The following is a 16,872-nucleotide window of genomic DNA, read 5'->3' as shown; positions in this document are numbered from 1 at the left end:
ACCTAGCTTCCCCATGAATATATCTCTGCCGCTCCGTACAACCACTCCCGGTGGTAGAGAGTTCCCCATTCTTACCACAGATGTTTCTTCTGAATTCCCTATTGGATTTTCTGGTGTTTATTTTGTATTGGTGGTCTCCCATTATGCTCTTCCCACAAAGGAAACACTCGCTGGCTGGGATTTCCCACTCCCATACGCATCGGGTAGGTTTGGTGGCGCAAGAGGGAAATATTGCGAGAAAGCCTCTGGGTTGCTAAATTTCCTAAGAATCAATCTTCATCCATTCATCCTCTGCAGCTGCCTCTCAAAGTTCACTGACTCATGTCCTGGCCACAACATTGATGCGCAATCCTTAGTTTGCATGCTGGTTGGGAAGACCCCACAACTCCCTCCCCACAGCACATGACCAAGTGGCAACAGTTTTGGCTGCTCTAATGCATCCTGAGCTCTCGTCTTGGATGCAGGCATATTCCTAATTTACACTCCAAGGCCTTGCACTCAGCTTGGCCCCTGGGGACACTTGTTAATAGGTACGCCAGCCCAGAGCTAATGATTAGGAGCACTATTCTCGGGCAGTGTGCCATGGCTACCTTTTCTAAGGCGATATAGTTGCTTGTCCAGCCAGACAATGGTAATGCCACACCAGAGCAGTCATTGAATTTGGAAGGCTGTGCGCCAAGGGTTAAGTGCAGAGCAGCAATCATTGGCACTCTGGCACGTGAGTTCTGCTTGAGTGGACACAGTTGCGTGGACTAGTCTGACTCCAATCATGTCGATTGAGCACAAACTGAAAGGCCTCAGCTGCAAGGGGGTACTGATCATTGACATGTTTTTCCATTAGCCTTGCCTTTGTCTACATCCTACATCCATAAGACACCCCATGCTTATAGGCAGGAGAGAAGAAGAAAACGTCAACTGTGACGCTTGGCTTGCCAAAGGTAGAAGCAGAACCGTCAGGAGGATGGGGTGGCAGAACCTCCTCCGCAAGCAGACGATGAACCCCAGAGAGCCCTCGCTCAAAGGGCCCTCGCTAGACCCAAGTTCAGTATAACTTCCCTTCTTTACAATTCTATCCCTCGAGAAATAAAGGCTAGTTCTCTTATGGCCTTGCTATCCTATGGCACAACTGATGTATTTCTACTCTGAAATCCCTTTTTTCCTGTATTCCACCTAGGTTTCCATCTTCTCAGTAATAAGTAACCTCCCTACTTTTCATACAAAAATGCACAACCTCTTATTTATTTGTGTTGAACTTCATGTGACAATTATTTGGTCCTTCCTGCAAGCAACTGATAAAAATGTTCAAGGTGCTTCCTATTGGAACATGGCAGACCCAATGGTAGAGGATTTAGGAGAGTCGGCTAAAGATCGTGAAAGGAAAGACCCTGAGATGATTTTGTAAGAGAGAAAGGGCACTGGTGACACAATGAGGATTAGGGAGGAAGTTCTAGAAGGCGGGACCAAGTTCTTCAAGGCTACATTTGTTGACTACGCTGTGCATCTGTAGTTGTATGCGTAGCCGCCATCTTTAGAGGGGGGGGGGGAAATGTGCAACATGAACCCAGCTATTTACTTTCAAGGACTATGTACCGTGCATCAAAATAAAGTAGCTTCGGAGCTTCACAAACTCACACCGATAACAGGACCCATGGACAGGAGCCCAGCACTGGAGAACAGCACAGTATAACTTTGGATGTGCAGCTGCAAGTGTTAGATTGGGGCGAGAAAATGGAGGGCTTTATAAATAAGGACAAAGATTCTGAATTTAGTAAAATAAAAGTCAAATACTGCGGATGCTGGAAATCTGAAATTAAAACAGAAAATGCAGGGTAAACTCAGCAAGTCTGGCAGGTCCGTACGGACTTGAAACATGAAACCTGTTTCTCCCTCTATAGATGCTGCCAGACCTGCTGGGTTTATCCGGCAATTTCTGCTTTAAGCTATGAATTTATTAGTCTGGAAGCTGGGGCTAGTGGAGGTCAATGAGGACAGAGGCAAGATTTACTGCGATTTAGGATATGGTAGTCTGCTTCAGACATGCTGAAAATTTATATGAGGAGATCAGACACCAGTGAAGAGAATGTTTTTTTTAGAAGACAAGTCTCATGCTAATAAAAGCAGGAAAACGTTTGATGGTGGAAGAGGTAAAGGAGGGATGAAACTGAATACCGTAGCTGATGTGAAAGTATGCTGTCTTGACCATGGATAGGTTGTGGGGTTTGAAGCTCAGCTCAGGGTCAAATAGAACATTGAGGTTCGGTTTGAGTGTAGCAACTGGAAAGGAAGATTCAGTCATGATGAAGAGAATCTATTTTTGGCAGGAACTGAATAAAATGACTTCAGTTTCCCAATACTCAATGGGAAGGAGATCTGGCTAATTGACATCAGAGAGGTAGTCCGATAGCACAGACGTGGTTGTGGAATTGAGGCCAATAGTGAAGGTTAAAATGGACCCTTGGGACACACACAGCTTTTTAAAAATAAATTTATAATACCCAATTCTTTTTTTTTCCAATTAAGGGCAATTTAGCATGGTCAAGCCACCTAGCCTGCCCATAGTACAAAGAACTAAGAAAATTACAGCACAGAAACAGGCCCTTTGGCCCTCCAAGCCTGCACCGACCACGCTGCCTGTCTGATATAAACCCCCTACCATTCCTGGGACCATATCTCCCTATTCCCATTCTATTCATATATTTGTCAAGACGCCCCTTAAAAGTCACTATTTTATCTGCGATTCTCCCCTTGTATGCGTAGGTCTCACACCCACAACCCATCTTTGGATTGTGGAGGTGAGACCCACGCAGACACGGGAGAATGTGCAAACTCCACACGGACAGTGACCTGGTCCGGGATCGAACCTGGGTCCTCGGTGCCGTGAGGCAGCAGTGCTAACCACTGCACCACCATGCCGCCGAGTGGAGCACACAGAGCTGGCTGTGGGTGTGAGAAGTCATAATTACTGGAAATATAAAGTCGCCACAGGGGTAAACAGAAGCTGAAGCAGAAGGGCCACAGATCAGAGACGGTGATGATGGATACAGCAAATGGTCATAAAAAATAGGTCATTGAGGGACAGCACACCATGATTGCATTTGCAGAGGATTTAGTTAATGACGCTGACTAAGATGGTCTTGGCAGGGCAGGAACCAGATTGCAAGGACTCAAAGAGGGACTTTGGGGCAGTGCCGCAGAGCAGTATGGCAACAGCACACTCATGTACCTTGGGGAGGGAAGCCAGGTTGGATTTGGCATTGATCGGTGTAAAGGGTACAGCAATTGAAGGTGAGTTTTGTGAAGGATGGTGCAGGTGGTGGAGGGAGTGGGGGATGGGGTACTGATGAATGCACTTTTCCAGCAGAGGGTAGCTGAGCAAAAGGACCAATTTATACATCAGCAGGTTTGGGGGAATGGGAATGATTCTATATTCAGAAGCTTAATGCTACCCCTGAGTCAGGTATTTTGTTGGTTTTATTTAGCAATAAAATGGAACCAGTTTTTGAACAGTGATAAACAGAACTCTAAGTGTGTGTGCTTGCTCTGATTTCATAAGCCAAGGAGGTAACTGAAATGAGTGATACCATTCAACTTGACCGGCACTTGGCTCAACTCCTTGGGGTTTATTGCTACCTTAAAGGCACTAAATAAATCCAAGTTGTTGCTGGGTGACCCAAAACCTGTAATGGTCTCAAACAGTAACTGCACTGTAAGTGTGGCCTTCGGTTCTAAAAATTATTCATTTGCAATTGTAAGTAACTCGTAAAAAGAACATGCTGTTGCTTTATTTTAGCAAGGCAAGGCTAGTTAAAGTGCCAGGAGATCAGATCCTATTTGGTTCAATCCACGCTGAAGTAAATTTAGTTACCAGTGTAAGTGGGATGTGACTCAATTAATTGACCTGCCGCTGACCTAAACTTTCACTGTAAAAGATGGATTGTGTTTGAAACAAAAGTTCCCGAAAGATAAATTGTCCCTTGTCCCCAGTATTCTCACATTGCCTCCTGAAACTGCTAATTATGCCAGGTATAGCCCCAGTTCTGTAACTGCTTCCAAGTGACTAATATTCAAACCTCAGTCAAAATGTTCCAAGGACGAAATTCCTGTGGTATATACAAAGATACAAATTAGGAGCAGGAGTAGGCCTCTCGGACCCTCGAACCTGCTCCGCCATTCAATAAGATCAAGGCTGGTCTGACTGTAACCTGAACTCCACAATCCGGCCTACCCCCAATAACCTTTCATCTCCTTGCTCAACAAAAATCTATCTTGCTCGGCCTTGAAAAAAATTCAAAGCATTTCCCGCCAGTGAGGAAGAGATTTTCCAACAGCTTACAACCTCTGAGAAAGAATTTCTCCTGGTCTCTGTTTTAAATGGACGACCCTTTATTTCTAGAGTAACTCCTCATTCTAGATTCTCTCCCAAGAGGAAACATCCTTTCCACTGTTGTGATAGTCACCACTGTTGTATATATCACATATGAAATGTAATACGGTAAGGCTCCTGCACTATAGGTACGGGGGTAGATCCCTGCCTGCTGGCTCCACCCAGTAGGCGGAGTATAAATGTGTGTGCTCACCGAGCTGCAGCCATTTCGGCACCAGCTGCGGGAGGCTACATATCTCTGCTTAATAAAGCCTCAATTACTCTCTACTCTCGTCTCGTCGTACTTGATAGTGCATCACACATCCCCCTTGTCAAGCCCCTTAGACTCTTACACACGCGGGGAGGGGGGGTTGTGTAATTTGATCAGATCGCTGACAGACCAGATGACGACATTATTCTCTTCCTGGAAGGACATTAGTAAATTTGCTGAACTTTTAAGGCAATGACGCAGCTTCACAGTCACTTTTACCCATATTTATTACCAGCTATTTATTCCTCAATTTATTTTACTATCGCTGACTCTGAATTATTAGTCCAAGCCCCTGGTTTATATAACAGCAACATAACCACTTTGCTACTGTACCAACTCATTTAAGAAGCTTGGGAAATTCTGATTGATATGGGGAAAAAGGCATGTTTTCTGCTGCCCCCCCCCCCCCCCCCCCCTCCCCAAATGCCTGCAGCCAGCGTTTGCAGCAAGCCCGGGGAATGTGCCTGGGCTATCCCAGAAATTGCAACTAGTGTATGTTCCTTTGTTCCAAACATCAATCATGACTGCTGACTGCAGCCATGAGGTCCATACTGTGTTTAAACGGGGAAAGATAAGCACAACACCATATTGTTTCCCTAATATTTTGAAATCTGAGATCAGTTAAGGGTCTCGAGGTTCCTTCCAAAGAGCAGCAAGGTACCAAAGCAATTTTTTGACATCCCCTCTGCGGGTTTTGGATCACCTCCACTGATTATTAAAATTACCCCATGCCTGAGATTTGGGACACAGTCAACATCCTCAGTAGCTGATGTCCATGTATCTCATCCCTGCCGCACATCTAGTGGTGAAGCAGAGACCTGGAACTTTAGGCCCTGTATATCAGTGGATTATTTCATGCAGCACTTTTACACTAAAGGACGCAGGCCCATGAGCTTCCGACATCAGTTGTATCCTTTAGTGTAAATTAGCCAACGTCAGATTCTGCCTTTGAAGCAAGGGAGTTTATTTCATTTATATTTAGACAGGGTGCTGGTCCTCTGCATTTTGCTATAAGCTGTCTACATACACGCAATGTTCAGCACACCAACAAAGACGTACTGCTGCCCAGTGCTTCTGAGGTTAAAAGCAAGAGGTTGGTGCATAAATGCCACCTCTTTTTTCTACCTCTCAGTATGCAAGTGTAAAAGATTCTATTGTCTTCTATCCCAGTAAATTGAATTTGGCCGCGAACGGTACTGTGCACATCAGTATTGAGTTAAACCAATAGGTTTTAATGGAGCTCACTTACTTTGTGTGAATAATGTGGGTCCACAATCCTCGCCAATCCAAAGTCACCAATTTTCAACACAAGGTCTTCAGTGTTGATAAAGATATTGGCTGGCTTTAGATCTCTGTGGAGTATGTTAGCTGAGTGGATATACTTGAGTCCTCGAAGTAGCTGGTACATGAAAAGCTTAGCGTGTTCCTCTGAGAGAGGTCCCTCCTCTAAAAGGCGAGCAAGGTCTGTGTCCATATGTTCTTGGACTATGTACACCACGCTCAGCCTGCAGACGTCGCGAGGTATATCACTTCCCTTGGGGCCGAGGACCTCAAAAACCTTTACGATGTTGTCATGATCCAATCGGCGGATGATTTTGATCTCTCGCAGAGCATGCTTGATACTTCGCGAGTCGCTAATAGTGATCTTCTTCACTGCAACCTTACGGTAGCTTTGGCTGTCTATTGCTGCAAATACCAATCCATTGGCACCATAGCCCAAAGGTTTCAACTCAATGTAACGGACACCTAGATCAAACCCGTGGACATGGGTAATGCAGTCAAACTTTTCTGCCATTGTCCTAGTCAATTAATGTCTCACGGTGGTGGTTAATCTTTTTTCTCATCCAGAAGTCTTTAGGAATACTTGATGTTTTTTCCCAAGGTGTGATAATGTCAAATGGAAGAGCTCCTCCCAGTATTTTGCTGAAAAGGGTTATCTTTCAGTTGGCATGCCCCCAATTGACACATTCTACGGATGTAGCCTGCCTGCATGGATTTCCATGAAGCTGTGCATTAACACAGGCAGACATGCATTCATCTTGTTCAACAGTAGCTCTGTTGCTGTTCTTCACAGCTCATTGAGATTTTTATTGCCATTTGCTTCTGCCAATTTTATGTAAACAACTTGTCCTTGTTCCACACCAAGTCACCTCCTGGAAGAGAAAAAAAAAATTACTTGTATGGAAAATCTACAGAAACTGGGCACAGAGATTATCTCTAAAAAAGGTAAAGTTGCCAGAGTCCCAGATGACCGCAGGCTGCTTTCCCCTTTGAGGGGGAGAGCTGACTGCTGGTGGTTTAACGTGAGGATTGTCACACCTCAGGCGAGGGGCAAGGTTCAGAAGATGGACCTTCATGGATAACCTCAGCTGGTATGGGAATTGACCCCCTGCTGTCTGCATCACGAGCCAGCTGTTGAGCCAAGTGAGCTAAGGCGACCCCCTCTAATATCTCTAATAATACAGAAATAAAAGGAAAAACAAATACTAACATCAGCAAATCAAAATAAACGATATTTAGTTGAGGATATAGTGATGCAACTGAATTAAAAATAGAGGAACTCTATTTTCCAATATTATTAGAGGTTCCTTTAATGATTCTGTTGACAAAGGTGTTAGTGCGGCCACACCTGGAGTATTGTGTTCAGTTTTGGTCTCCTTACTTGAGAAAGGACGTACTGGCACTGGAGGGTGTGCAGAGGAGATTCACTAGGTTAATCCCAGAGCTGAAGGGGTTGGATTATGAGGAGAGGTTGAGTAGACTGGGACTGTACTCGTTGGAATTTAGAAGGATGAGGGGGGATCTTATAGAAACATTTAAAATTATGAAGGGAATAGATAGGATAGATGCGGGCAGGTTGTTTCCACTGGCGGGTGACAGCAGAACTAGGGGGCATAGCCTCAAAATAAGGGGAAGTAGATTTAGGACTGAGTTTAGGAGGAACTTCTTCACCCAAAGGGTTGTGAATCTATGGAATTCCTTGCCCAGTGAAGCAGTTGAGGCTCCTTCATTACATGTTTTTAAGGTAAAGATAGATAGTTTTTTGAAGAATAAAGGGATTAAGGGTTATGGTGTTCGGGCCGGAAAGTGGAGCTGAGTCCACAAAAGATCAGCCATGATCTAATTGAATGGCGGAGCAGGCTCGAGGGGCCAGATGGCCTACTCCTGCTCCTAGTTCTTATGTTCTTATGTTCTTAAATGCACTGCATGATGTGATCCTGAATCAGATCCGGGGTTGGATCTAAAGTCCATGCTGAATTAGTTGCTCTCAGTAATGACATTAGCAAGGACTCTACAAAATAACTTCTGTACTTCTGGGCTAGTTAGCCAGGGTTACAACACCTAACTACAATCAGCTCGAAAGTGAATGTGGTAACTTGGGTGATGTACTAGAAGACTTTAAACATCTACCCGCTCCAATACATCGGTGCACAGTGGCAGCAGCGTATACAACTAGAAGATGCACTGCAGCAAATCACTAAGCCTCCTTCAAACCCACAATCTCTCCCACCATTAGAATAAGAGCAGAAAATGCATGGGTAAGCCACCAAGTTACCCTCCAAGTCAGAGACCAAGCCAACTTGGAACTATATCACCATTGTCACTGAGTGAAAATCCTGGAATTCCTTTCCAAACAGACTTACACCACACGGCCAGCAGCAGTTGAAGAAGGCATCTCATCCCCATCTTCCTAAAGGCAATTCGGGATGCGCAATAAATATTGGCTTTGCCAGGAACACTCAAATCCCATGAAAGAATAAAAATATCGCAGGCATTGCTCATAGAACTAAATCTCAGCATTTGTCATCACTTCAGGGAAGAAGGAAAATATTGGAATTTTAATTTAAGTTCATAAAGTTCAACGGGTTGGATCTTGACTTTGTGAGATAGTCCAAAACAACATGGAATTAAAGTCAGGAGGGATGTAAAATGGGCTGCCAATTCATTATCACCCAATTTACACGACCGTAAAAAGTCAAGATCTACTTCACATAATGTATTCCAATTCTTCAGCTTTGTGCCAAGTTTTTACAGCCATTGGTGGAAAAGTCCAGGTTTTAATGTTGCAATATTTTAACAGCAGGGAAAGGTTCTAACTCCCCTTTTGTTGCAATTGATTCTGGATAGGATATAGGTACGGCAGCACAGTGGTTAGTACTGTTGCTTCATAGTGCCAGGGTCCCAGGTTTGATTCCTGGCTTGGGTCACTACTTGTGTGGAGTCTGCACGCTCTCCCTGTGTCTGCATGGGTTTCCTCCGGCTGCTCCGGATTCCTTCCACAAGTCCCAAAAGACGTGCTTGTTAGGTGAATTAGACATTCTGAATTCTCCCTTGGTGACCCTGAACAGGAGCTGGTGTGTGGCGACCAGGGGCTTTTCACAGTAACATCATGCAGTGTTAATGGAAGCCTACTTGTGACACTAATAAAGATTATTATTATGCTCTGTTCACATTTTCTTTCTAGTTTCCTCTCCTTTGCGTGTCTCTAGCTGTCTCATGCAAGGTTATAGAACAGGTTTTTTTCCAAACAATAGACATTCTAAAGTGCCGGCCCGAATGGCATCTTTCAAATTGATGATCTAAAGAGTGAGAGTGATCACCAATTATTTCATAAACACTAAGCAACATTTATTTTAGTGATTCTATTCCTCTATTAACCTTGATATTTAGAGCTGGATTTCCCCACAGGCTTTAGGACTCCGGCATCGAGACTGAATTTGGGCTCCCAAGGCCTGGCTGGCAGTAAGAGCACTTTAGTAATCTTCAGGGAGTCAGCCTCCTAATTAGCCACCATCATGATCGCCGTTAGGCACCCAGATGCTACAGGTCTAATCATAGGGCTGCCAGTTCTGGAGCTTGTGCAGCCCCACAAAGAGACATGGGAGCTCCTGCTGTGGTAGGTCAGTAACTGTGAGTGTGCCTCAACATGAAGCCGTGAAGAAATAACCAAGATCGTAAACTGAAGATCCATTGAGATGGAGGGCAAACCCTTCCTGGATTTTGCTTGGCTGATATTGTCGTCTTTTGTTCTCATCAATGGAGCATGGAACCTCCAGCTCTGTTGCCCCTGCCATGGAAGCTGACTCCATTGAGCTGCAAAATGCAAACAAGGAATCTAAAAGTCACCCACCCCAGCCTTAACCAGCATAATTGGCTGGCCAACTCCGTGGAGTGGGCAACGTTCCGGGCACACCCTGGGAAAGTTCCCATATGGTGGGAATATGTCAGGGCGACATCTTGATCTACCGTTTCCTTATTTTCCTGGATCATCCCGCCCTCTGCCTCCATGCCACACGAGCCATCATGGAGCTGGAAGAATTCAGCCCTGCGTCAGTAAACCTTTCAACCGCATGAGGAATATCACCGTTGAATCTTGATTCTGTCTTCATTCGAGATTGGCACGCACTTGCTTTCCTACAGTAGTCACTGGGTACTGATCAGGAGGTGACATATGAACCGTTATTTCTCTTTCCAACTGCAGGAATAATGAGGCTAACTGTCATAACAAAATCTTTTTTGAGCTGAGACTTGATGTCATCAACACTGCAGTCCATATGCTGCTAAAGGGTACATGATGCGGTTTGTCTGCCAAACGCACGGATGGTAAAGCCAAAAAGTGAAATAACTAATATAATTTTCACAGGAAATTGCCACTTAGTAATGACCTGTCAAAACTGATATATTTTAATCCAAAATCTCATCACTGAGGCAACCGTACTTTAAAAAGATGCGGTCAACTGATTTAAACTGGTAGAAGCCCTGACTTTGCCTGAATTCAGCAGGGCATTTAAAATTGGGAAATAAAGGTACGTACTTACTGAACAGCCCAAAATAGTCTGTGCAATCTGTTAAATGCCATTAGAATTGATCCCTGTGGTAATCGTTAGCACTATCTGTCTGATACAGCACTGAAATGATCCTTAGAAAAGTCACTTTCTGTGAGGCTGTTGCTGCAGTACACTAGCCCCTCATCGTTCTCGGCCTGTCTGCAGTCCTTGACCCAGTTGACCATACCATCGTCCTCCAATGCCTCTTCTCTGTTGTCTTGATTAGTAAGACTGCCCTTGCTTGATTCCATTCTTAACTATCTAGTCTTCGCCAGAGAATCAACTGCAAAGGCTTCTCTTTCTACTCCTCTATATTAGTTCCGGAATCCCTCAACAAAATATCCTGGGTTCCTTCCTATTTTGCATCAACATGCAGCCTTCTGCAATATCATTTGAAAATAGTTTTTTTTTAAATAAATGTAGAGTACCCAATTATTTATTTTTCCATTTAAGGGCAATTTAGCATGGCCAATCCACCTAACCTGAACATTTTCGGCTTGTGGGGGTGAAACCTTCGCAGGCACGAATGTGCAAACTCCACACAGACAGTGAATCATCTGAAAATACAATGCGATGTTTCACACATGCCCTCACGACACCCAGCTCTTCACACTAACTTCATTGCAGTGTTAATGTAAGCCTACTTGTGACACTAATAAAAGGATTATTACCTCACCTTGGTGCTATCACTCTCTCTGATTTGTCACACTTGCTTCTCTGACATCCAGTATTGGATGAACAGAAATTACACCCTGCAAAATATCGAGTGGAACAATGCCATTGTTCTTGGCCTCCACTACAAACTCCGTTCACTAACCACTGATTTCACTCCCCTTCATGAGCATTGCCTGAGACTGAACCAGACTGTGTGCAACCCCAGGCTCCAATTTGACTCTGAGCTGAGCTCCTGACCCCATATCTCCTCCATTATCAAAATGCACTTAATTCCACCTCCATATTGCCACCTGTCTCTGCCCCGCCTCACTCTACCTACTGCTGAATCTCTCATCCTTGCTTTTGTTACCTGCAGACGATCCCAATGTTCTGCTGACCGGCCTTCCATTTTCCACACTGCATTACTGTGAGCTTATCGAACACTCTGTGCCTGCATCCTCACTGACACAGATCATCCATCACCCCTATATTCACTGATATACTGTACCTCGAGTTTCTTTTTATTCTTTCATGAGACATGGGCGTTGCTGACTGGGCCAGTATTTATTGCCCATCCCTAATTGCCCTTGAACTGTGTAGTTTAAGAGGGAAATTAAGAGTTCATCACATTGCTGTGGATCTGGAGTCCCATGTAGACCAGACCACGTAAAGATGGCAGATTTCCTTCCTTAAATGACATTAGTGACCCTGATGGGCTTTTACGATAATCGATGATGGTTTCAGTTATATTTAAACTTTTAATTCCAGATTTTCCTTTTCTTAAACTTAAATTCCACCATCTACTGTGGTGGGAGTCGAACCCTGGTCCCTGGGTGGTGGCATTGGAGGCAGAGGTGGGGCCCCTGAGGGACCTTTGCAAGTGGCTAAGAGCAAAGGTAGAGGATCAGGAGAACAGATCCAGAAGGCAGAACTTGCGTATTGTCGGCCTGCCTGAAGGAGTGGAAGGCACGAGTGCCAGGAGATATGTCTCGAGGGTGTTGGCAGGACTGGAGGGGGTGCTGGTCAAAGCCCCGGAGGCGGATAGAGCGCACAGATCTCTTAGGCCGAAGCCGAGAGCGGGGGAGCTGCCGGGGGCGGTGATTGTGAGTCTCCACAAGTTTGTGGAAAAAGAGAAGATCCTGCGGTTGGCCAGGGAGAAGCAGAAATGCAAATGGGAGGGGAGTGCAGTCGGAATATATCAGGACATTGGAGTGGAGCTGGCGAAAAGGCGTGCTGGGCTCAATAGGGCCAAGGCGGCTCTTTATCCAAGATGTGGGGTGCTGTATCCGGCGAACCTGTGGGTGACTTTCGAAGGCTGGGAGTACGATTTCAAAACCCCAGAGGAGGCAAATGACTTTATTAGAGATCATAAACTGGAGGAGAACTGAAAGTTGATTGGAGACAGAGGGATTGGAACAACGGAGTTCGGAGGCTGCGGGTAGTGTGGTGGCCGGAGAGTGGGTTTCTTTTTCTTCTCGGGTGGGGTGAATTCATTGTGTCGATCATTTGTTAATGGGTAATACGTTTGTACGAGGGTAAGTCCATCAGCCTCCCCCCCCGCCCCACCGCCCCCTCCAGCCGCCTGTGGTGGTGTTTATTTTTGGAGGAGGTTACCTTTGGTTTTGGATGTGTCATTGTTTGGCTGGGGGAGGGGGAGGTCCATAAGGAGCCATTTATACAGATCAAGGAGGAAAGGGCAGGGGGAGAAATGGAGGGGTAGATAGGCGGAGCCTTTGGGCAGGAGCTGCCATGCTGGCAGGCAATGCTGGTGAATGTAATTGAGGTGGGGGGGGGGGGGGGGGGGGGGGGAGATGGCCGCAACGGTTGGCCAAGGGGGGGGGGGGGGGGGGGAAGGGGGATGTGGCAGTGGCAGTGTTGGAGAAGTGTGATCATGGGCGGAGAGGGGAGGGTTTATGGAAAGGATGGGCATGGTGGACCCGTGGAGGTTTAAGAACCCGGGGGAGAGGGAGTACTCCTTATTCTCGCACGTGTGCAAAGTATACTCCAGAATTTATTTTTCTTGTGAGCCGAGAGGTGTTGGTGGGGGCTAATTCCGAAGAAGGGGAAGGACCCTGTGTTGTGTGGGTCATCCAGGCCCATATCACTGTTGAACACAGATGTGAAAGTGTGGGGTGGTTGCAGAGGACCAAACGGGCTTCATGAAGAGCAGGTAACTCTCTAGTAGTATTAGGTGATTATTGAATGTGATCTTGACCCCATTGAGGGGCGGGTACCGGAGGTAGTGGTGCCTCTGGACATGGAGAAGGCTTTTGACCGGGTGGAATGGCAGTACCTCTTCGCGGTCTGGGAAGGTTTGTGTTCGGGCTGATGTTTGTGGCATAGGTGTGTCTGTTGTATGTGGCCCCAGTGGTGAGTGTACGGACAAACAAGATGAGCTCATGGAGTTTTGGGTTGCATAGGGGAACGAAGAAGGGTGTCTGCTGTCGCCATTATTCTTTGCTAGCGATAGCCCTTCGGGGGTAGGCAGTGTGGCAGGGGATTAGAAGGGGGAGTAGGAAGCACCGGTTGTCACTGTATGCAGACGACCTGCGTTGTATGTGTCAGATTTGATGGGCAAATTTGCCTAATTCTGCTCCTATATCTTATGAAGACCCGCTGGAGTGTGTGGAGAGAATTATGGGCTTATTAGATAAGTTTGGGGCTTCCTCAGGTTATAAGTTGAATGGGGGAGAAAGCAAGGTATTTCCGGTGAACAAGGCGGGTCGGGGAACTAACTTGGGGTGTTGCCATTTAGGGGAGCCAGGGATAGGTTTAGGTATCTGTGGATGCAGGTGACGGGGGAGTGGGCGACATTGCATAAATGGAACTGAACAAAGTTGGTGATGGAGATAAAGGACCTTAGGAGATGGGATTCGCTACACTTGACACTGGCTGGGAGGGTCCAAGTGGTAAAAATGAATGTCCTGTCAGAGTATCAACCTGTATGATAAGATCACAAACTTTTTTTTTTCTTTTTTAAGAATCATTTACAGTACCCAATTGTTTTTTTCCAATTAAGGGCCAATTTAGCGTGGCCAATCCACCTACCCTGCACATCTTTGGGTTGAGACCCAAGCAGATATGGGGAGAATGGACAAACTCCTCACGAACAGTGAGCGAAGGCCAGGATTGAACCCGAGCCCTCAGTGCCGTGAGGCAGCAGTGCTAACCACTGTGCCCCCGTGCCACCAAAGATCACGACCTTTAATGTCAAAGGAGCTGACGAATGGGGCCCCCTGGATTGTGAAGCACCTAAATGAAACAGAGGGGGGGGGGATACATCTGACAATTTGGGAGAGGCACGGAATGACAAGGCACGCCTAAGCACTTTTGAACAGGGTGTCTCTCAATAATCTGATTGTGTCTCTCTTCAACCGCATGTTTATGAATGTCACAGAGAACAGAACTTGGCAACCTGGAATGTAAGGACACAGACAGATACAGGAAAGAAGGAGCAAGTACACATGGAGGCAAAAAGACTGGGAAGTCGGCTGACGGGTCTTTCTGAAGTCAGCTGGACAGGCAGTAACCAGAAGTCAGAGCTCAGCATCTTCTGCTAGAGGAAAAGGCATCACCGTGCAGTGTGTTCCTTGCTGCCACAGCCGTGAAGCCAGTCTGTGACAGAACAATAACGATGAGAGTTGTTATGAACACAGCTGCTGAGCAAACTAAATCCCAGGGGGAAACTTGACTTACTGGCCATACCCATTTTTGTACAAGAGGAAAACATACTGATCTCAACAGCATGAAGTCCAGCAACACTTTTGGGATTTAAAAAAATAAATTAAAGTTATATTGACAAGAAGAAAAGAAAACTTAAGCACACCCGATTACAGTTGCACAATTAAAATTAGTCTTCCTCCAAAAGACTTCCCACTTCGTCAGAGCCACAAATGAATGCCTTCCAGGCAATACTTCCTTAGAAAAATCCAGTAATATTACCCAAGGCAAAACTGCTGTCACTTTAATACAGCACACAACTACTCAAACAACTTCCTCACGGCTGTGGAAATCAAAGAGATTTCAGAGCTAAACTTCTTTTTGCAGCCCAAGACTTTTCTGGCTTGGCTGGGTGGCTGATTCAAACGGCACCTTCTTCCAGCCGAGAGCTGTTTCTCGGCAATCTTCTCACACAAAATCAATGTTTAAACTTTTCACATTAATTCTAAAATACTACACCCCACCCCCCTCCCCCTTTTATCTCAGGTTCAATTGTTTTCATAACACTTTGAAACTCAAATCCTACCAAATATGAAGTCTTTCATGTTTCTATTTTATCTCTGCTTTTGGATCAATGAAATGTAATATACCTCTGCTGTTTACCTATGGAACTCCTGTAAGAAGCAAAATATGACTTGCCTCCTCTGACTTCCCTTTGATATTCAAGCAAACTCTCAACTTATCTAAAAATGCCAATGTTAGATTCGACCTATTTATTGTACCTCAAACCCACTTGAATATCTTGTTGCAAATGCACAAACCGAACACCTTTACCCTTTCATGTCTTAAACCTCCCAGACAATCTGCCTCAAGTAACCTTAACACACAATCCAAGACGCTATTCTTACATGTCCAAAGACAGAGGCCGGGATTCTCCGACACTCCGCACCGCAATCCCACCCGGCGCAGGGGCGGGGAATGGGATGTCGGACCCACAACGCCTTCGCGCGATTCTCCAGCGACCAGAGAATTGCCGCCAGCCACGCGGAGTCAACACAGCGCCGGTTGGGGGCCATTGAAAGAGGCCCCCACGGCAACGTGTGTGCGTGGGTTTCCTCCGGGTGCTCCGGTTTCCTCCCACAGTCCAAAGATGTGCGGGTTAGGTGGATTGGCCATGCTAAATTGCCCGTAGTGTCCTAAAAAGTAAGGTTAAGGGGGTGGTTGTTGGGTTACGGGTATAGGGTGGATACGTGGGTTTGAGTAGGGTGATCATTGCTCGGCACAACATCGAGGGCCGAAGGGCCTGTTCTGTGCTGTACTGTTCTATGTTCTTAATTCTCCACGGACGATCGGCCGTGATCCCGCTGGCGTAGTTCTAACATGGTTCCACCCGGTAGGAGCTCGGAGTTGTGGCTGCGGTGGCCGTCCTGGTGGGGGGGCAGGGGGTTCCTGCGGGGTGGGGGGCTCCATGACGGGCAGCCCCGTGATCGGGAGCCACCGATCGGCGGGTGTGCGTGATCTGGGGGTGGGCCTACATCTTCGGTGCCGGCCCGCTGTGTGGGTCCGCATGCGCGGACCCGCGGCCGGAAGTGCAGGGCCCCGTATCGGCAGCCGGAGCTACGTGGAGCACTGTGGTGCCTTGCAAGCCCCCTTAAAAAAGGAGAATCACCCCGGACTTTCTCGAAAAAAGTCCAGAGTGATTTGCGCCAGTTTTCTCGCGGGCGTTGGGGCATTGCCCCATTATTGGAGAATCCCGCCTAGAGGCTCCCTGGATCCCATACCATCTGAATCCTGGCTCCCTCACCATCTCATTCGCCCGGCCCATGCCTAAGCAGCTCTTCACTAACAAGGGGGAGCTGTTTTTAATATTCCTTCACCTCTCACTCCTGGTCGACACACAATCAGGGCAGCGCGTAGACCTGCTCCTCGCTTTGGGGATGCCGAACCCATAAGGTTTATCGGCATTGTGGATGAGGGGTGGAGCACGTCTTCCCCCGAGGGGGCCGGACATCAGCAGCAGGGTCAACACTGCTGCCTGGGAGGCGGTGGCAGCAGTTGTCCCTGTGGTCTGCATGACAAGGAGGACCGCTGTCCAA

The 16,872-nt window shown here is 46.5% G+C and overlaps 1 protein-coding gene across 1 annotated transcript in view; it reads right to left on the bottom strand.

Annotated features, from left to right (window-relative positions):
- Positions 1-16,872, bottom strand: part of LOC119962645 (mitogen-activated protein kinase 4-like) — a 159,589-nt gene that overhangs the window by 66,029 nt on the left and 76,688 nt on the right. The window contains exon 2 of the mRNA XM_038790514.1: positions 5,884-6,787. Coding sequence (XP_038646442.1) covers positions 5,884-6,429 — 546 coding nt within the window. The 5' untranslated portion in view covers positions 6,430-6,787. The remainder of the gene's footprint in view (positions 1-5,883; positions 6,788-16,872) is intronic.

Source organism: Scyliorhinus canicula, chromosome 3 (assembly GCF_902713615.1).
Source record: "Scyliorhinus canicula chromosome 3, sScyCan1.1, whole genome shotgun sequence".
NCBI classification, from domain to species: Eukaryota; Metazoa; Chordata; class Chondrichthyes; order Carcharhiniformes; family Scyliorhinidae; genus Scyliorhinus; species Scyliorhinus canicula.
This window is presented reverse-complemented; position numbering and strand designations above follow the sequence as displayed.